Source organism: Gekko japonicus, unplaced genomic scaffold (assembly GCF_001447785.1).
Source record: "Gekko japonicus isolate JY-2015 unplaced genomic scaffold, Gekko_japonicus_V1.1 scaffold351, whole genome shotgun sequence".
Lineage (NCBI taxonomy): Eukaryota > Metazoa > Chordata > Lepidosauria > Squamata > Gekkonidae > Gekko > Gekko japonicus.
In genome coordinates, this window is record NW_015172561.1 from 392,323 (window position 1) to 414,670 (window position 22,348).

Here is a 22,348-nt window from a genome sequence, read left to right on the forward strand (position 1 = left end):
GATACTATTCTATCCATCATCACTAACCCACCTAATAAACTACAACTGCATTAACACAGTAATTTGGGGGAAACTGGAAGATCATCCCAAAATACATGCCTGTCAAAATGAAATCTTTTTGTAAATATTATATCCAAATGAACACAGTCACCTAATTTTTATTCTGCAACACCCATATTTGTATAGATTTCTAAGATTAGGTCCTTAGGTTTAATGGTCATACTCCTTTGAGCAGGCAAGGAGTTTCCTTGTCCCCCAAAATTTCCTCATCTATTCACCCAAACTCAGGCACACGCATCTATCAATTGAGCAACAATATCAAGTTCTTCATCACATCCGACAATATTAAATTTAGACTCCGGAACTAATAGTTTTACAAACATTTTGCTTCCCTGTATTTTTTCTTAGACTCCTTAAAGCATATGATCGTGCTTCTTACCACATATGCTATTTTTAATTGTAAGTATAGTTATACTTGCGAAGGAATAAAAGTTATATAACTTTAAGTGACTGCAGCAGATGCAGACATGCCCTCTACTTAATTTATACACACAAAGCACTTGTGGGAGAGAGGAAATACCATCGCTCTCCCAACTATCCTTTTCTCCATATTGTCTTGGCTTCCTCCTCTTTTTCCTCTTGCCAGCTCCTGCTTTGCACATTCTCCCCCTTGCTCTCCACTCACCCTCCTTTTCTCCAGCTCACATTCTTCTCCCTCCTTCACTGGCCCGCTTCCCCTTTCCCCACTGCCCTCAGTGCTGCCTCCTGCTCACCTCCACTCTCACAGTCCTCTCTTGGCAATCCTTCCTTCCTTACAACCCCTGCAGCCTCTCCCCATTCCCTTTGTAGCTCCCAGGGCTTCTTCCTGTATCCAAAACTCCTGCTTCCCCTTGCCTCCAAACTTAAAACAGTATAAAATTCCAAGGAAGGATTGCCAAGAGGGGACTGTGAGTTGGGCAGGATATTTTAATGGGCATGTGCTGGTTGGGATCAACACTAGAAGTGATTGTCCTCTGCACTGTTACTTTGTGTTTTGGTCTGCACCTTCTCCATTGTTACATAACTACCCTGTTGTGACCTATAGCATTACTTTGTACAATCTTCACTGCCATTTTTTGTTTACCTGGCAACCTAAAATGGTGGCCAAGATCCTGCAGCCTCTCTCCATCCCCTGTGTAGCTCCCAGGACTTCTTCCTGTATCCAAAACTCCTGCTCCCCCTTGCCTCCAAACTTAAAACAGCATAAAGTTCCAACATGCCCATTAAAATATCTAAAAATAAGCGATGTACTGTGTATGACTTTCATTAAATGGTTAAAAATATATTATTTAAGAACCAATTCTTTAACTTTTGGGATTATAATCTCACTCGATTCCATTTTAAATCAGAACTGTTTTATAGCTAGAGATGACTGAAAATTTGCAAACAGGTGTTCGAAATTAAACTTGTCTTGCTCATAATGCCTGTTCATTGCCAAATGGAGGACTACTTATGATCATCAAGAGTCCTATACAATATGCCTGCCATTCAAAATAAAAAGCATTTTAAGTAGTTTTGAATCTGTGAAGATATTCACTACAGCGGCAAACCAAGTAGCCACCATCAGTGCATATTCACATTAAAATTAGTGGGGTTTGGTGGGATTTAAATCCCCATAAATCAGATAACACTACACGTAAACAGATTAAAGAATAAACTGATATGTGAAGACATTGTTTTAAGGAAATATCTTAATTATCATTAGGGAGCATTTGACATGAATTTTGACTTAATTCAAAAAACTGAAGCCAATCTGACTCCAGAATAGACTAGCAAACTACAATGCTGCATGCTTTTACAAATTACAAAATAATCAAATTTTGGAATTTTTCTCCTTGTGAAGCTTACTGTTTTCCATAAGACATACTGGCTTGGACCCAACAAAGAATTTCTGCACATGCAAGGGGGGTGGTTTTCACTTATTCTTTCCTCCCAAAGGAGATCTTGGCCATCTTTCCTTTTCTGTTTCTAAGGGGTCCCATCTCCCAGGAGCAGCCAATCTCTGGAAGAACTTTGGACTGCAAAAGGAGCGATGAACATTAGACTCTGTGGACAGAAAGCCCTTCCATCTGCAGAAAGCTTCCAGGGGGCTCAAGCCACTCATAATTAAAACAAATGCGTACAGCAATGCACACAAACTTAAAAAAACCCCAACATTTGATTTATATTTCTGTTTTAATCCTTCAAAACATACAATTCTTAGCAGTCAAGTTTTACTAGCTAAATTGTCACTCCAATAATAAACCAGACACCATTATTAATTTTAAAAGGATATTCCGCAGTACAACTATATTTTAGGAAAGTGAAGAAGAAAGCACTGCATTTACATTTCAGGAGGATCAAAACTTGATAGTAAAGAATTACCGAAATGTTTAGCAGCACCACAGGGGATCTGAAAAAAAAGCAAATATTTGCTTTTTTTCATAGGCCTTCTTTGAAATCTTTTCAGATAGGGATAGGATAATCGCTTGCTTGTCTAAACAAATCTTCCCTGTTATTTCATCACTGGGGGGGGGAAAGGTTTACTTAATGAAAGCCTTATAAATAAAGCAGATGCATGATCAACCTAATTTCGAAAAATACTTTGAAAAATACAGGCTTTCCTCCTTCCCCCTCCTCCATAACAGCTCAAAAGCTCCGTCTGGTCTTAACTATTCAGCAGCTGCCCATGCTGAATATCATCGTGAGTGAATTTTATTGCCCATGAAAGCACAAATGATATTGAGCTTGGCTCAAATTAGTTCTATCATCAAAGATGCTTGTAAAACAACACATTTTTCTCTGCAACCCCGACCCTGATAACCAATACTCATGATGGTGGCTTTGATTTCATGTGTAAAGGCTGCCAAGTTGGAAATGAAGGATTTGGGAAACAGAGACAATGGGAGAAAAAAGCTCTGTTCTCTAAGAGTCACATTCTTATATTCAGAGGTGAACGGTATATCAATGAATCCCCAAATTAAATCACCTTTTTCAGGTCAAGTCACATAAAAAGGGCTGTTATTTTAAAAAAAGGGGATGCAAAACAGAAGTCTAATATGAGCTTTTGGGAGACAGAGCTCACTTCTTCAGATACGATGGCAAGAAAGAAACTTCTTCACCTCATTACTAGAAATTACAAAAACAGAACATTACAGAAGGAAGGGGGGACTAGGGATTGAAAAGGAACGGGATAGATCAGCTCTTGGAAGCTAAGCAGGGTCTGCCCTGGCTAGTATTTGGATGAGCAACCTCCAAGCAATACCTGGAGCATGATACAGAGGTAGACAATGGCAAACCACCTCTGAAATGTCTCTTGCCTTAAAAAACAAAGTCTAGCTCACCACCTAGAGTTGCACAACATTGTACGAGCTAGAACTTCTGGCTGCCAGACAATCTTAGGATTTCCTGGCTATACTACACATACTGCCATATGATAATTAATTTGTCAACATAAAGGTGCATTAGAGTGTACACTGGAAGCTTGTGTAAGCAACCAGTTTCAGGAGTACAGGCAACATATTCTCATCACCACAGTAGACCCAAACCCTACAAAGACATTATAACTGTTCTAGTATAATAGGGGGGGAGGTGTTTTTGTTGTTGAATGGCTTGCCTACCTCTAGGTTTTTTTAAAAAAAATGAACTTTTTTGTTGGGTCTTTATTTTAATGCTAAAGCCAAAGTAAAACGTGTAGGTTGAGGACTACAAGCCCTCTATAAGCATGTTTGAGAATCTGAATGCAAGTTCCCTACATGTGTGATGTGAGATGCATGTGCACCCTATTTTGAAGGTGAAGTATCATATAAATCCAAACATACAACTTACATCACATTATGCCATAACAATGGCAGGGGGACAACACACATATCAAATGCAACTGTATTGAACATTCAGAGAAATGTGTGAAATAAGACAAAAATGCAATGTTTAGACAGACTACATATTAGCCCACATCTTCAATCTTTTTTGAAACTCACTGTAGAGGACATATCGGATAGGATAAAGGCATAGATATTTTCAAATCTAATTCATAATGATAGTTCCAAATTCTTTTGTCTATAGATAATGTCTTGAAAACATTTTCATCTATAGGGCCATTATTTGATTTAGAAAACCCTGCTGAGTAGCTCCTATTGTTTATTCATTGTATTTAGATTAGCTCAGTTATGTTTGCTTGAAGGGCTGTTTATGTCTTGTTTTTAATAATGAAAGAATTACAAACGACTTTTAGTGCCACCGCATATCAAAGAAGCTTTAAAACTAAGTGGAAATGAAAACATAATCTATTCTTGAGCTATCATAATTCCCAACCTTGATGAAAGCGAAAATACATTGAAAATCACCCTGTTAAATTCCTGTGAACACATATACAAAAATAGAGAACTAAGGATTACACTAAAGACACCTTCACTTATGTGAAATGTGCAAAGCGACAATACATTTAAAAACAGAAACTGAAGTCTATATGTTGTATTTGCAACTGTTCTAGACCAAATTACTAACCTAATGTCTAGACATATTGGTCTTTTTAATTCCTGAAATAGGTATAGCTTAAATAATTATGAATGTTACTGCGAGAAAACAAATCCATAAGCACATATTACAAGGATTTGGCATACTATATAAGCACTTCCTAAAGCTTGTTTTGTGTTTTTCACCAATGATTCTAAAAGGATTTTATAGCACTGTTTACTTGTATTAATTGTGGCTATGCACAGACAAAATTGAAATCAGAATTAAACATGAACTTTATAAATAGACACATTATGCCATTAAAGGTGTCTGAATCTGAAATAGACATAAAGACTATATCAAAGATGAGCAAAAAATTAGGAATGATTTGTGGAAGAATAAGCACAGTAGTTTACAGTTGCCTTTGGGAACAGAACTTTATTCAGCTGAAAATTAGAAACACATTAGGCATTTAGTCAAATATCAGAGCAAACCTCAAAGTGCTACACACTCTTCTGCTATAGGAGCTGGACACCATCTCAACCAGAAATCAGTGTCCCTTCAGACCATGCTGAGACACATGATTTGTCCCCACCTTACAGAAAATTCTTAATTGCTTTAAGCTTGCTCTTTAAATCTACATGGCAATTACCCTCTATAGGTGATCCACAGTAAATTAAATATGCATTCATGTTCTCACATGGGAGCCCCTTTCCCCCCCCCAAATGGCCACCTGTCTAGTAATTCTGAATATAAGGATCTGTAAATCAGTTATTTCCATTATAAGATCAGAAGAGTTTGTCAGTAGGTCTTTCCACAGCTTGAAGCCTTTAGGTGCTTTTTGAAATGACAAAGCAAAATCTTTATAGAAAAAATTCAAAAAAACTGTTGAATGATAATGGAACCTCGATTCACGGTCTTTCTGTCCTGAGAGCACTCTTAAAGAGAATATAATAATGGATCTTATGGTAAACAACAAAACAAATAAACAGATGAATCTAAACATTTTAAAATGTGTGTGCTTCAACTTGTAATATAGATAATGCACAATTTTGGTGGTGGAAACTACCCCCCGCACTCCCCCGTGATCCCTGCTCTATGACCAGAGGAAGGCAAAAAACCTCCAGGATCTCTGGGTCAATCAGGCCTAGAAGACGATTCGTTCCTGACACCAAAGCGGCAATCGGCATTACTCTGGGCATGTAAGAAATGTGTACCCCAGCTTTCTTGAACAACTGCAGTCAGGTTTGAAATGAAAGAATTGTAAGCTCATTATAAGGCACCGTTCTAAGTAGACTTACACCATTCTAAGTAACTGCTGAGGATTCCACTGTAGAGAACTACTATATCTGTTCACATGCCACGTTACAATCTGTGTACAGTATACACTTGATTTTTCTTTGTACAGATATTGAGTAATTCTTACCTTCAACACATGTACAGCTCAATATGCAATTTAAACTTCATGTTCATCCAGGTACTGGCACTTATTTTATTTTTGAAGTGTACACATCTTGGCTCTTACAAACAGACGTACATAACGGATGTACACACATTTCCTGTAACCAGGGGTCATTTCCTGCAGGAGCGCACAGGAGTGGAGCTCTGGCATATGCAACAAGCCCCACCCCTTGCTCCCAGCAGCCTTCAGTCAGAGCAAGAAGCAGCCAGGTAAGTTGCAGAGTTCCCCCCGGCCCCCCGGTCCAAAACAGTCCAGTGGCACCTTTAAGACCAAGGTTCTTTCAGGTACAAGCTCTCCCTCCTCTGCAAGGGCAGATCTGCACGTTTCCCCCCCCCCCAATAGCTAGCACACCAAAACAGTCCAAAACAGTCCAGTGGAGCCTGAGTGGTGGGAGTTGCCTTCTGACACACTTCCAGTGATGTCAGAGGGTGTGGCACATGCAAATAAGTTATGCTAATGAGTTATGCTAATGAGCTCTTGCACCTCTTTTTCTACGAAATGACCCCTGCCCGTAACATATGAACTGGCCTAGTCATAATTACAATTTTGGACTAGAATTGGGAAGACCTGTGTTTAAATCTCACCACTTCTGTGAAGTTCTCAGGTAATCATGAGCCACTCACATTCTCTCAGTTTGGCCTACTTCACAAGGTAACTGTGAGGTTAAAATGGGGGGAGACTTATATACCACCCTGACCTTCTTTTAAGAAATAGTGGCATTTTAAAAAATCTTTAGCCCCTGGAGTTTCCAAAATATGTTAATGTGAGAAAGCATTGCCTACACTCTATGAGTTTTGTTTTCACCAGGCTTTGCATTTCTTGAGTTATCCTCTTGGTTAATTTAGATTATTTACAAGGAAAAAAAACTGTTATGTGCAAGTGTATGGGGGAGTAGAGCATGATAAAATCTTTTTAAAAATCTTTTTGATTATTTGCTGCCTTGGGGGCCCTAAATTTCATGCAAAAGCAGTATTAATATGCTTTGGCAAACTAACAGATAAAAATGAACTTATTAACAACCATCAGCAGTTCCCTGGAGAGATGGCATATACATTTCTAAATTAATAAAGCTTGTGCCCATTGCGGTTACTGGTTTTCTGAAAATTTCCTTCTGAATATAGGAGTAAATTGTTTTTCCTGTGGTAGCCATACCTAGAGATGTAAAATTTCCAGATATCCAAACAATTATTACAGAATACCCACCCACATGCAAAAACAAAACTGAAACTTTTTTATTTTCTTCTGACAATCGCACCTCCTAAAGGAAGAAATGCATCTTGTTCTTGCATTGGAGAGTTCAGTTTGTAACCTAGGACTTGCTTGTCCTCAGTGCACAGAAATTACATCAATCTGATACCATATATATATACATATTTTAGAAATGATTTGGAAAATATTTGAACACCTGGTCTTAAAATATTTTATTCATCATGTTAAAATAAAACGTTCCATAATCAATTTTTTTTCTTTTCTTTTTTCAATTTTTCGGAAAAAAATAAAAAGGGTTCAGGAAGAAAACGGGGAAAAAACCATTTTTTCCCGAATTTTTCCGGTATTTTTCCGGGCCTTCACATCTTGGCACAAGCAAGAAACCAGTATAAAAATGTGTACATGTGACCTGAGTGGCAACTTACCCATGTAAAAAAATCAAGAAGAATGCACAATAATTTCATTCTAGCTTTTAGTAAGGAAAAAAAGAAATCATCTTGTGGCACCTTAAAGACTGATAGGTTTATTATGACAAACTTTCACTCAAGTAACATCATGTTAGCACTCTCCACTCTGTGAAAGCTTACACCACAATCAGATAGTTTAAGGTTTCACAATACTTGATTTGCTTTTGTTGCAATAGACTAATAGAATCCACCCCAATCAGCTTTCAATAGTATAGCATTAGTATTTATTGTCCCCCAAAGCAAATACCCTCATAAAATCAACTCTAGGGGATTAAAATTAAAATGATCCTGAGCCTCAAAATCAATACTTGAAAATATATTTATAAACAAGACTAATGAATATTATACATTAGAGAGACTGCTTCTTCTAAGCACATATCACAGCAAAGCATAGTATTCAAGTCCGTCTATAATTACTCATTGCCTAAACCTAACCTCACTTCTAGCAAGCATAAGTTGCATATAAGACCTGAAAGTTGCATATAAGACCTGAAAGTGCTTTATTTCACTGTCTCTTAAACATTGTTGCTACTTCATATACCAGGGGTGTCAAATATAAGGCCTGGGGCTCTTATGCGGCCCGCAAGCAACTAGTGCAAGGGAGGGAACAGGAGACTGCTCAGGCGGAATGGGTGGAGCCACTCCGACTGTGGCTTCAGCATGGTGGAACAACCTCATCTGCAGCAATCAAACCACGTGGGAGTGTCTGCCCAGTGCTTTACTGCTGGCTCTCCAGTCCACCCATATGGGTTTTCCTTTGCACCCCCCTTCTAGCCCATGAGGCCTTGCAGTGAGGATACACCAACTCAGAGCTTATCAGCTGCTGTCCTTTATAAAGTTTATATCTCTGGTACCTGGCATTATGTTTTATGGCACACATGGCCCAGCAGGACAAAATGACATTTATGTCAGATCTGGTCCTCATAACAAATGAGTTTGACACCTCTGGCATATACAATCAGCAACCAGAATGCTTTTAAAAATGAGATGAAAATGCTAAGAGTGATACAGTGCAAATAAATACGGTCAGCACCTACGTGTTAACACAGGGAACACAGTAGCAGGGTTCACACTGTCCTACCACTCCACCCAATAATTTGAATCAGAGTTCTACCATAGTCCAAGTCAACAAGCTCATATATTTTAAAGGTTTTTTGTCCTCTAAGGTACACAAAACAGCAGTGATCAAGCAACATAACTTCAAGTTTGATTATACTTCTGTATTTTATCAAGTGTGCGTGCACACGAAAGCTCATACCTTGAATAAACCTTTGTTGGTCTTAAAGGTGCCACTGGACTCTAAATTTGTTGTATACTTCTGTTTATTTAACATAATTTTTGTTCTTCCAGAAAGAATTCCAAAACTTAACATTCCAGTATCATACTTATATTTTATGTAGAAACCAGAGCTGTAAAGTACATTCTTACTGCAAATGTATCTTATTAAATTAATTCCAAAAGCATCTCTTACCTAATTTCATGAAGCCTTTACATTCTTGCTTCCTAATATATCACAAGCATATTTTTATAAAGTTATCCAGATTAAAATGCTAAAATAAAACATTAGCTTCCATTGCTGCAGGTACAGAAACCAAGCTTCTGAGTAAACCCTGAAGCATAACTCTGGCTGAACTTCAACACTGAAGTCATGTCAACTAGGCAGGTATATAGTTTGAAATAGACAATCGTGTAATGCAACGACAAACCAGCTGAAATACAGTACAACAGGTTTTAAAAGTTAAATTATTCAGGAAATGAACATAAATGGCCAAACTCCAAATTCACAACCAATATCCAACAATTTATTATGCTTTCACAAGATCATATCCCAGAAAAAGAAAGCCTAAAATTATGCAATCTCTTTTATGCAACATACAACTATTTGCCAACAACCCGCATCAACTACTGCCAGAAGACTGTATCAAAGCATTAAAAACAGAATGATGTGGATCTGATTTGGTTTTCTCTAATATCACATCATTATCACAATAGTTTAAACTTGATAGTTATCACCTATCCAATGTAATTCAGGAAAAAAGTATTTGCCACTGGGGGAAAACAGTTATAAATGATTACTACAAACTTTTATACCAAAAGTCAAACTAACCAGCTTGAAATTGGCCAAACTCTGGTGTAATTTTCACATATATCTCAAGTTAATAAATCCATGTAAAACTTACCTACAGTTTGGAGGAGGGTCTAATGTAATTTCTGCAAGTTCTTTCTGAATTCTTAAAAGAAAAGAAACAGAGGTTAGACTGAACTTCTCCCCACCCACCCCTTTGATAGTCTCCTTCCAACTTCATGTACTGGAGGTAACTCCAATTAATAAAAAAGTCGATTACTGTTCTTAGGGAAAGTGTGTCACAAATTCTGTAGGCTGTGGTCACTAAGGGGTACAAAGATATGCTCCTCCAAGTCACCAAATGGTTAACTGAGCATAAGCAGGTTACAAAATACTCTTAGAATTTCATGGGCAGCTTCTGGAGGGAAAAAATGTAGCATGTACATCTCTTTGAGCAGGACTTAAGAGAGGTGGCATATAAATGTCTCAAATAAATTGCATACATGGATTCCCATGGAAAGAATGGAAGGCAGAATTCACTAAGGGTGCGGTCAGATGGCGTGCTGAGAGCGGGTTAAACTGCTCCAGTTCTAACCGGATTATATTTGATCTGGATAATTGTGATCACACTTACCTCCCTTATCCCGCCTCACCACGCAGTCACGTCGTTCCCCGACGTCTACACTATTGACGTGCAAGAGCGTGTGTCGGCGGGTTTTTACATTTCCCCCCTCAGTTTGCACATGCGCATAGGCGCCCCTCCATAGAAAGGGGGGAAACTATCATGGCGCATGTGCAGAACCACCAGGGTGAATCAATCCAACCCCTCCAACAAAAGACTTCCCTTTAAACGTTTGACCCGAAAATGGCCTCCGTGAGATCCCGAACTCATCTAAACATTAAAACAAGTGACCGTTTAAATGTCGGTTTTCTAAACACGGTGGCCTATGCGCACACTGCCAACATATTTAAAAAATTGCAGGCAGCTTTCGAGTGGGGAGGGGGTTTAAATCGGAAGTGGCTCGACACTGCAGGAGCGATGAGACGTCAGAAAAGTGCGGCTAGAACCGGAGAATCAGGAAAACACCACTTGGGGACCTGGCAGCAAAATACTCTGGTTTAAAGGGGGGTTGAGCTGGAAAGCGACGGTGCACAGATGTTGACCGTGTGTTCACGCATATAAGCTGAACCGTCACAACACCAGATCAAACGGCGCGTCTGATTGCACCCTAAGTGTGTTTAATCTTCCTTCCTTCATCTCAATTATGTTCATTAGGCTACCTCATTAGAAATCAGTCAATATGTAACACTAAGATCCACTGAACTCAATGGAAGATGCACCAGAAAAAATCGGGTTTTCTTTCCAATTTGCACCCTGCTTTTTACCTAAAGATTCTCAATGTTTGCATCATGCTTTAACTTCAGTGTAAAATTGAAAAACAAAACTAACAATACAAACAATTTTAAAATACTCAATTAGCAACTTATTAACAAGGTGAATGTGAACACTCACTCTATTTTCAAGTTAGCACAGGAATATAGAGATGCTCACAGAATTCAAACAAGAGATTTGACTTCTTTAGCTCTACCACCCAGTTCTGTTGAACTTTTTAAAACTAACGTTTAACTATATAGCCTGTGCACCTTTACACACAAATCTCACTAGATATTTCTCCATGTTAAATGTGCACAGGATTGCCACCAACAATTCTAATTTAAGTGATCTTGGATGGTAAGACACAGGATTTACCCACAAGGAAGATGAACAGGCTGACATTAAACAACACTTGTATCAAGACTTGGGTTACAAACTCAGCAGTAACCTTTATCTCACCCCATTTTTCTCCCACTGTAGCTCCAGTTGGTAAAATTCCCCACTTCTACAAAACCAGTATTAGTCTGCACAAGCATCTATCATTATAGAATCAAAAATGGAAAACATCCCAATATTAACTTTAGATTGCTAAACTGTATTCAAGAGCGACTTCATGCTTTTCTTTACATAATACAAGTGAAACCCCTAATAAATTATTATGTCATGGTGTTCTCACTTAAAAGTTCCTGTAAACACAACTACTAATCAACAAAATGTAACATATACAAGATTTGCATCATACACAAATCAATAACTCAAAAAAAGGGAAGAAACATCAGAAAAAATAAATAAAAAACATTATTTTCAACAATTCTCAGAACCTTATGTTAAATAAAGCCTCTTTCACTTGTTGTCCTCTCCCATAAGGGGATTTAGAAGATGTCACTTGAATTAATGTATTACATTTATAACCAAACTTGCTTCCATGGACCTCAGTTCCCTTTGCTGAAACATAAACTTCAGACACAGACCTGAATTCTGACCTCAGGAACATATGTATCTTGTAAAGAACAGAAAACCTATAAATACCGTTCAAAAGCACAAAAATAGATTTCCCATGGTAAACATAAAAACAGTATTAGCACATTTTTGGTCACTCTTACAGCACAAACTTTAATTCCCCCACCCCAAATCAACAGGTTATCCTTCCAGATTACTAGAGATAATCTTACTTTCATCACTGACAACTGTTATGTCTTCAATGCACATGACTGTGCTAAGTAAAAAGAAAAAACAGAAATGCCAAAGTTAGTAGTTGTGAACCAAAATAATTACTGGGCTAAAAGCTACGTTTAGATGTGATACACTATACATGGGAGTCTAATTTTTAAAAATATTGCATAACATATATTGCACAGGGTTTCAAAATTTTCATAAAATGTACATTTACAGCACAGTTAAGCCACAGCACATTCAAAAAGAGGTTGTTGGGGGTTTTTTTAGAAAAAAAGCATAAAAGATTAAGGCTTGGAACTTATTTTTTTTCCTGCTTGCACAGCACTGTCCTCCTTTTTGGAGGTAGTCCTATGTTAAGGAGCAAGAAAAGCAGGGTTGTACTAAGCACAGAGTAAAAGACAAGAGACGAGCGGTGCAGTGGGAGAATTTTAATTCACTCTAAGACCCCCTCCATGTTTCACGAACACTTCATCAGAGGGATCTGTAAATTATTATAGTCTGGACTCTTTCATTATGGCAATAAAAGGGAAAGGGCATATTTCCACAAGGACTAGAGACTTACTTTTTAAAATGAAAGCTATGAATTCAGGGAACCTGAATAGATATATTGTTCTAACATTATAATGCTGTATCAACTGCTGATTTTTTTCTAAAAAGCTTGATGGTAGTGGGAGGAAAGCAGAAAAGGCTACCATGGTGGACTGGGGCAAACAACAAGTGATCACAGATATGCCACACTGCATCCATAGACAATAATAACTAGTGGTTGTTTTCAGATTCAGGCTATGTGTTATTCTAGTGCTTCTTGCTCTATATTATCCACCTAATGTTTAGTGATCCAGGTCAAAATGTGGACCCACTTTTAGGAGTGCCTTCCAATTTCAGTAGCAAATACTACAGAATGCCCAGTTTCAGATTAGCTTTAAAATTATTTTTCAAAGGCCTCTTGTTCAGGGCATAAATTAATGGACCTGGGGGGAAATCTAATGTAACTAACTAGCTGGTTAATTTTCTTCACTTGCTCAATCAATTTCTGAAGACCTTAGCCCTTAGCTTATTTAATTTTTTATTTCTTTATTTGCCATTTGTATGCTTCTTTTCTCCCAAAAGGTAACCAAAGCATCTTACAGAAAAATACTGAAATGCAATTCAATTTAAAACAAGCAAAGGAAGCAAATACATCCTGATCTGGTCCTGATCCACCAAGCTGCCTAGTGCCATGACCCACGGACTGAGGCAAGGACCAACAGCCTGGGTTGTTCACACCTCTGGACACACCCAGGCTAAGTACCTTCAAGCACAGGAGAAACACACTCAGCCCAGATCTTACTCAGCTGCTGCTTGCAAGCTAGCAAGATCCTCCTCACAACCTCTTAAAATTATCTGTATGAACTGCTAAGTACAGCTATTTTAATATATTCATCAAGATGCTAACATTACTAATATCACTAAATACTAAACCATTTCTTTATTAAGCATGCCATCTTTTTTTTTAAAAGGGAAAAATTCAATGCTATAAAAATTAGACTGCTCAGCTTCAGAGACTTTTAAGTGGTATGAGAGAACAATCTTTCCCAGTGTATACATGCATTCATTGTTTTCTGTTCTACGGTCTCTCCAACAAGTCGAGAACACATTTTTGTATCCAAAGGTGTCCATGATTGTGCTTTGGATACAGCTCCAGAACAGGAAAAAATAAATCATTGTACATCCACATTCAGCAATATTACTTCCAAGTACTTGAAATTTGACACTTACTGTTATGATTATGCAAGAGGAAAACCTGAAAGCATTTCAGCTTAGTTTGATATGAGACAACTTATATGTAAGTTTGAAGTGTTAAGCCAAATGAATACAATGGGGTTTACTCCCAAATATGCATACACAGGACTGCAGTTTTTTAAAAAAAACACAAGGTATGCATCTAGAGACGTTTCAGTTAGGATGTACTGATTTTTTAAAAAATATGCAATCTCCATAGGAAAATGCTGTATTTACATTTTTTAGTTTATTCAGCTCTGTAGTTTTCACAGGATGACACTTGTTAAAGAATATAAACCTTTTTTAATGCCACTGAATTATCATTCTCTGTTTCAATGAGCCAAGAGCATGTCTGTATAGGCTACTTCCCCTGTTTTGGGGGGAGGGCATAGGAAATAGTACATTTTTAAAATTACTATGTGACAGGAAATTGATGATACGCTCCCCCATGTACAGATTTTGTATCTTTAATTCCTGTATCTCACCTGTAGAAAGGAGGTGAATCAGGGAGGCTGTCTGAATACAGCATAGCTTAGTCATGCTGAACCCAGAACCACACTGAATGAAGGTAATCTCTGTCTTTTGTTGTCTGGGATCTAGAGACATGCACATTAAAACAGTGGGTAGGGAATGAACGAAGTAGAGAACGTAACTATAAGGAACAGGCCCCAAGGGCGACCAAGAGAATAAGACTGCCCAATAAGTAAGATAGGATTGCCAAACAGTACCAATCCATATTATTAGCCGAGACACATAAATCCATCTTCATTATACTGAAAGGAAGGTGGGTATGCCAGCACTTAATTGCATAGGTGAAACTTTTAAGAATTACCTTTAAGACAAGGCGAGAAAACCTCACATCTTCTAAACCAACAAAATTCACTTCCTTTCAAACCTTTTTTTTAATTTCAAAAATCTCAACCATACAGGAATATCACTACTGGTTTAAATCTCATCTTGAAATTATGCTATATAAACTTAATTCAGTAACTAGTAATGCCATCAAACTGAAATGTCAGAACTACACTTGTACTGACGAGGCCTATAACATTCCTTGGGAACCGTAATATTAATTCATACATATTGAATACATTATGAAACATTGTCCAAGGTCCATTATACAAATAAAGAATAATGAATCCAGATTTGGAACATGCGCTTTCTCAATCTACATTTAAATAAGCATAATGTTTTTTACCATTTATTTAAAACAGATGGGCTATTAAGATTAAAAAGCTACAGCCTACAGAATTTTTAGTCTAAAGAACTGTTTCTTTACTCCCCTGGGAAAATCTTGTAGCCTTTTAATGGTGGTTTTCTCACTTCTTCCGTATACAACCCAACATCTTATGTATCTTTTGAAATATCTGATAGCATAATGAATAAAGCTTCAGACCAAAATATAATCTTTTCTGGTTAGCTTAAAAATATTTAAGTCATTCAGATTTTCCACTTATAAAACCAGTATACTCTTTTTTATTTCTGTCTGGTCTCTGCTACATCAGGTTTTCACTCACTTTCAGACTACAAGACTAGGGAACAAACAACCACAAATAGATCATTTCTTCTCTTCAAACCTTTCCTATAACTGTGGGGTAGCTGTTTTTAGATCAGCCATTGGCTGAACAAAAGCTTAAGCTAGTTCAACACAGAACAAGTGATCAGATATAGCAAAGAAAGGGAACAGAAATGACAGTGTTCAAGTATGCCAGTTTTCACTTTACTCAGAATGAATGTGATCTTTGAAGATGCTAATCATATTCATGTTATGAAGCCACAGAACTCTTGTCTTAAAAGAGTCTTTCTAGCCAGTTTGATGTAGTGGTTAAGTGCGCAGACTCTAATCTGGGAGAACCAGGTTTGATTCCCCATTCCTCCACATGCAGTTGCTGGATGACCTTGGGCAAACCATAGTCAGAGCTGTCCTTGAAAGAGCAGTTCTTGAAAGAGCTCTCTCAGCCCCACCTACCTCACAGGGTGTCTGTTGTGGAGAGGGGAAGGGAAAGGAGATTGTAAACCGCTCTGAGACTCCGAGTGAAGGACGAGGTATAAATCCAATCTCCTCCTCCTCGACCTTACTGTTTCCAAGACTTTTGAACATACTTGGTGTACACTGATGAAATTACTAAGTCCTCATAATTAGCAAACATTTGATTTATATAACTACAAAAACCAACTGAGCCATTGTGAATTATTTCTGGCTCATCATAAGGAAAACTGTTAGTGTAGGATCAATCCACTATGACTCTGAATCACTATCCATACTACTATGCAATGAAGTGCAAAATTATTAATATATAGCTGTTAAGGCTAGATTCTGACACAAGATACACTGCTGATCCAAGACACTTCATTTGTGTGTGAAATTTTCAACTCATTACAATTTACAACCATTTATTTCAATTACATCCTGCTCCCTGTGGTTTCTGCAACTACCACCACCATGTCTTCTCAGCTCAGTGGTAACAGAAGTGTTTACTTATGGGATACCACAGGGCTCGGTACTAGGTCCAGTGCTTTTTAACTTGTTCATTAATGATTTGGAGTTGGGAGTAAGCAGTGAAGTGACTAAGTTTGCAGATAACACTAAGTTGTTCAGGGCAGTGGTCTGTTACAGAGGTATCTATCGAGGCTGGGCGAGTAGGTGTCAATGAGGCAAATGAGATTCAACCTGGGTAAGTGCAAAGTAATGCACATTGGAGCCAAAAATCCTAACTATAAATATACACTGATGGGATCCAAACCAGCAGTAACTGACCAGGAGAGAGATCTTGGAGTCATGATAGATATTTTACTGAAATGTTGATTTAGTGTGCAACTGCAGTAAAAAAGGCAAATGCTATGCTGGAGATTATTAGGAAACAGACTGAAAACAAATCAGCTAGTAGCATAATACCTTTGCATAAATTCATGGTGCAGCCTCATTTGGAATACTGTGTACAGTTCTGGTCACCATACCTCAAAAAGATATAGCACTGGAAAAGGTGCAGAAAAGGGCAACTAAAAAGACTAAGGGATAGAACACTTTCCCTATGAAGAAAGGTTAAAGAGGTCAGGGCTCTTTAGCTTGGAGAAACAACTAAGGGGTGATATGACAGAGGTTTACAAAATTATGCATGGGATAGAGAAGATAGAGAAAGAAGTACCTTTCTCCCTTTCTCACAATACAAGAACTCATGGGCACTAGGAGTATGCTAAAAAACCCAACAATGGTATTTTTTGGGTTTGGGTATATTGAACCCGAAAAATACCTGTATTTCTCAATATTACTGAATCCAATTACCATACCAAATATCAGTATGGTATTCATATTCAGTAAATATTCAGGATTGCTGAATATTCAAGATTGCCATAGGCTATAATGGAGAATGAATCTGGGGGTATCTGGGGCTCTGGGGGACTGTTTTTTGAGGCAGAGGCACCAAATTTGCAGCATAGCTGCTGGTGCCTCCCCTTAAAAACCCACCAAGTTTCAAGAAGATTGGAGCAGGGGATCCAATTCTATGAGCCCCAGAAGAAGGTGCCCACATCCTCCGTTGTTTTCAATGGAGAGGAAAGAGGGCATTTAAATGGATCGTGGTCCCTTTAAATGCCTTCGTCAAGCCACACAAATCTGCAGCAAGTGAACTCTGATGGCATTTAAAGGGCTCGCAGTGCCTTTGAATGCCTTCTCCAAGCTGAGTACACTTCGAACACATTCGAAGGAACTGAGAGCCCTTTAAATGCCTATAATTGTGGCTATTCTGCAGTCCCAAAAAATCCCCAATATTTTCGGGATTTTGGGAGGCAGTCATTTTTGGTGACCCAAATCAGTAGCCCACTCAGTAATTGGCTGAGGAAATACCTGGAAAATACTGATAAGGAATTTTTCAGGTATTTTCTCAGCTCAGTTTATACCGAACGCACACCTCTAGTAGTCATTCAATGAAATTAATGAGCAATAAGCTTAGAACAGATAGAAGGAAGTACTTGTTCACCCAAAGAGTAATTAACACATGGAATTCACTACTGCAAGAAGTGGTGGCAGCTACAAGCATAGACAGCTTCAAGAGGGAATTGAATAAACATATGGAGCAGAGGTCCATCAGTGGCTGTTAGCCATAAGGTATAGATGGAACTCTATGTCTGGGGCAGTAATGCTCTGTATTCTTGGTGCTTGGCAACAGTGGGAGGGTTTCTGGAGTTCTGGCCCTGCTGGTGGACCTTCTGACGGGACCTGGGTTTTGGTCACTCTGTATGAGAGTGTTGGACTAGATGGGCCATTGGCCTGATCCAACATGGCTTCTCTTATGTTCTTATCCATATTGTCTGCAATAAATAGCACGAAATATGTCAGAGAAGGCCAGAAATTTCATGCTGGCCGCAGCTGTACATGTCTCCTATATGATGAGCTTGTGACATAAGTAGGAATCAAAAGCATTCAAAGGTTGAACAGGGAACACTGATACAATTGGATGACACTTTTGTATGGAAAGTGACAACTACAATATGATCTATGTGGGGCTGCCCTTGAAGACTGTCTGGAATCTAGCTGGTACAGAATGCTGCAGCCAGGGGGTTGACTGGAGTGGGTTGTATGGACCAATCACTCCAGTCTTGTTCCACCTACACTGGCTTCCAATTTAATTCTGGGCTCAACTCAAGGTAACGGTATTGACCTTTAAAACCCTGTAACCAAAATCCTTAAGGACTGCCTTCTCCCATATGAACCTACTCACTTACTCTGGTCATTAGCCCTCCTTCTAATGCTGTGTGTTTGTGTTTTTAATTGAATTCTATAATTGTAACTATTTATAATTGTCTAAATGTTTTAATGTTTGTGACTGAGTGGAAAGGCAGCACAAAAACGTTTTAAATAAATACTTCCAATTGCTCCATTAAAATATTTTTAAATACAAATAGACATGTATAAATACGTGATATAACTTAATATGAAACAAACAAGATATAACTTGAACACACATGAAGCTGCTTTACACTGAATCGGACCATTGGTCCATCAAGGTCAGTACTGCCAACGTAGACTGGCAGCGGGTCTCCAGGGTCTCCAGGAGAGGGCTTTCACATCATCTACTGCCTAGTCCTTTTTAAATGGAGATGCCATGTTGAACCTGGGACCTTCTGTATACAAAGCAGGGGTTCTTCCACTGAGCCACAATCCCTCCACAATTGTTATGACCATCAGACCTCTCCTTGCTACATTCTGTGAAAAATCATAGAATTATGCTTTATAAATCTAAATGTGTACAAAATGTAGTCTGAAAGTTTTATTAATACAAAACTAATACAAAAAATTCAACATTTTGACCACAGTACATCTGGAATAGTACAAATGTGAAAAAAATGAATTTCAAAATGTGCTTTTTCATATGATTTTAATTAATTCTTCCATCATAATAGCTTCAAGATGTATTTATATATGGAAGTGAGTGAAAAGAATGAAAGACATAAAAAAGTGGTGGTGGAGATTTTCTAGGAAGTAGATTTGAAAGGCTTTTGCATCTAACTAAGAAGAGCTTTTGTTTCATTTAGTAAAGGTAAAGGTTTCCCTTGCTCGAAAGCCAGTCGAATCTGACTCTAGGGGGCAGTGCTCATCTCCGTTTCCAAGCCAAAGAGTCAGCGCTGTCCGAAGACTCCTCCATGGTCATGTGGCCGGCATGACTAAACACTGAGGCGCACGGAACGCTGTTACCTTCCCACCGAAGTGGTACCTATTTATCTACTTGCAATTTCTTGCTTTCAAACTGCTAGGTTGGCAGGAGCTGTGGCCAGAGACAGGAGCTCACTCCATCATGTGGCACTTGGGTCTTGACCCGCCGAGCTACAGATCTTCCGGTCTGCAATTCAGCGTCTTAACCTCTGGGTTAAGCCACACGTTACCCAACTACTCATATGCTTGACAATAATATCAATAGGTCTTGTATAGATTTTAGGACTTACAAAGTTGTTAATTTAGAATAGTGTAATATGACAAAGCAATCAGCAATCCTAAATTTTATACAAATATAGGGTTGAGCTCCACTAACATTCCTGAAGATCCATGATTGGTTTGAGCTCCCTGGAAATAGGATTTGAGTGTCTCTGTTCAGGCTTATGCTACCATGTGCTTGGGGGAAATCTATTAATGCAGGCGCCATCTGTGCAGAATCTAAGCACACCAATCATTATCATGAACTGACTGATGTAACAACCTAGAATCTTTAAATAGCTGTTCTCCGAGTCTATTCTCTCTCTTGGGGGCAGGAAAGCCAAAAGTATAAGCAAGTCTACAGTATAAGCAAGCAAACTACAGTATAAGCAAGCAAAAGTATAAGCAAGCAAACTAAAATGCATTTTCAGTCACACTGACATTGTACCTAACCAACAGGGGAAAGAAAACACAATATTTTACAGCAAGAGGTATTTCTGTAGTCTTTTATCATGCTGATTTACTGAAGTGTCTGAAATGTTTATGGTTAATTAACCATAAGTTGCACTGTCAAGACTGAACATGTGCACATATACACACAGATATATATTTTGAAGTCACAGAACTGTCCCAATTTACCAGCAATAAAGGAATGCCACTATTTATCACATCAGCCACTACTAAAAATATCTGTGGCTAGGGAACACATGAGACGTATAATCAGCTTCGTTTAATCATGCTAGGACAGGCCAATAAACACACACATTGGAGGGTTAAAATGTTAAGAATACTTTCAAACATTGGTGTCCACTGGCAATACTTATTAAAAGATGTTGTAAAGAACCACAGTAAGTACCTTTTAGCACTAGTTGAAAGTTTAGCAGCTGTTTTGCTAGAGATTTTGCCTTCTTTTTTCTTGGGTTGAACCTGTTCTCTTTCTTGATCTTGTTGAACGCCTTCCCTCTGGTCTCCATCAGAGCTGCCTCCACTAGTGCTTGGACTATCGTCAACTCTTTGCCCTTCAGTGGACATCTTTAATTCTAAACAGAAAGCAGCAATAAAAAAATAAATGTTGGCTCTGATACTGTGAGAAACAATGTCACTGCCAACAGATTATCCATCAAACTACTGAAGCTTTTTAAAAAACCCACAAGAGAAACACGCATGATTTACAAATACCCTTTCCACAAAAACACTTTCAAGTATGTTTTTGATACAAAAAGACACAGTTTACACAGTAACAAGTAACTGATATAAAGTATGTTACAAAAGAAAACCTTGAAAAGCAAAAACTACTGCTAAATGTATTAGCTAAATACACTGCAGTTGCATTGCTACGGGAGTGCACAAAAAAAAAATCGGAATTTTTCAGGTTCAGATAATGAACCCCAAAAAACAGTATTTCCTGATATTCCTGATTCCCAATATCGGTATGATATTGGGATTCGGGAAATAATTGGGATTCCCAAGAATTTAAAGGGACCATCCCTTTAAATGCGTTTCACTAGCCACAACATGAATGAACCCAGAAAGTTTACCCTTCCGGGTTCACTTGTGCCGCGGCTTGCAAAATGCATTTGAAGGGACTGTCCCTCTAAGTTGTATGCAGATTGGCTGGGGGGGGGGAGATCTTAGGGTCCATGTGCAAAAGGGGGGAGTGTGCCAAACAGCCCCCCTGCAAGCTAAAGGCATCAAACTGGCAGCAACCCTCACTGGGATGCCCCTCTATCTGCTCTCCAAGTTGTATGCAGATTGGCTCTGGGGGAAGGTCCTAGGGTCCAATGTGCAAAAGGAGGGAGTGTGTCAAAAGGCCCCACCAGCAAGCTAGAGGCATCAAACTGGCAGCGGATCTCCAGGTAATGTCCCTCTATCTGCCCTCCAAGTTGTTTACAGATTGGCTTTGCACACTCCTATGGTCCATGTGCAAAATGGGAGGAAGTGTGTTGAACGGCCCCCCTGCAAGCTAGAGACATCAAACTGGCAGCAGACCTGGCAGCAGCTTGCAAAATGCATTTAAAGGGACAGTCCCTTCAAATGCATTTTGCAAGCTGTGGTTAGAGTGAACCCAGAAGAGTGAACCTTTTGGGTTCACTTAAGCCAAGGCTTACAAAATGCATTTCAAGGGATCGTAACATGTGAACCCAGAAGGTTTAAACTGCAGGCCAGGAGAAACTGGCCCCAGGATCTGCATGCAGCGGGAGGTGTCTCCCTGTTGTACACAGACCTGGCTGGGAGGCTTCTCGTGCCCCACAGTGATTCATATTGCCGTTCCAAGCTGAATAATATCAGCTTCCATCAGGATTCTCTATATTGGTAGCTGATTACAGAATCCAATTTGGGTTAGGGAATACCTGAAAAATACCGATAAGGTATTTTTCAGGTATTTATTTGGCTCAGTAAATACCAAATGCACACCCCTACATATTGCTTTAGCACCTAATTCACAATATGC

At 38.6% G+C, this 22,348-nt stretch overlaps 1 protein-coding gene across 1 annotated transcript in view; it reads right to left on the reverse strand.

Moving 5' to 3' along the window:
• The window catches only part of LOC107118854 (ubiquitin-conjugating enzyme E2 E2), a 155,342-nt gene extending 134,410 nt beyond the window's left edge, over positions 1-20,932 (reverse strand). Inside the window, exons 1-2 of the mRNA XM_015421234.1 lie at positions 20,753-20,932; positions 9,792-9,842 (exon numbers count right to left, since the gene is read on the reverse strand). Coding sequence (XP_015276720.1) covers positions 9,792-9,842; positions 20,753-20,928 — 227 coding nt within the window. The 5' untranslated portion in view covers positions 20,929-20,932. The remainder of the gene's footprint in view (positions 1-9,791; positions 9,843-20,752) is intronic.
• Positions 20,933-22,348: the final 1,416 nt, after the last annotated feature.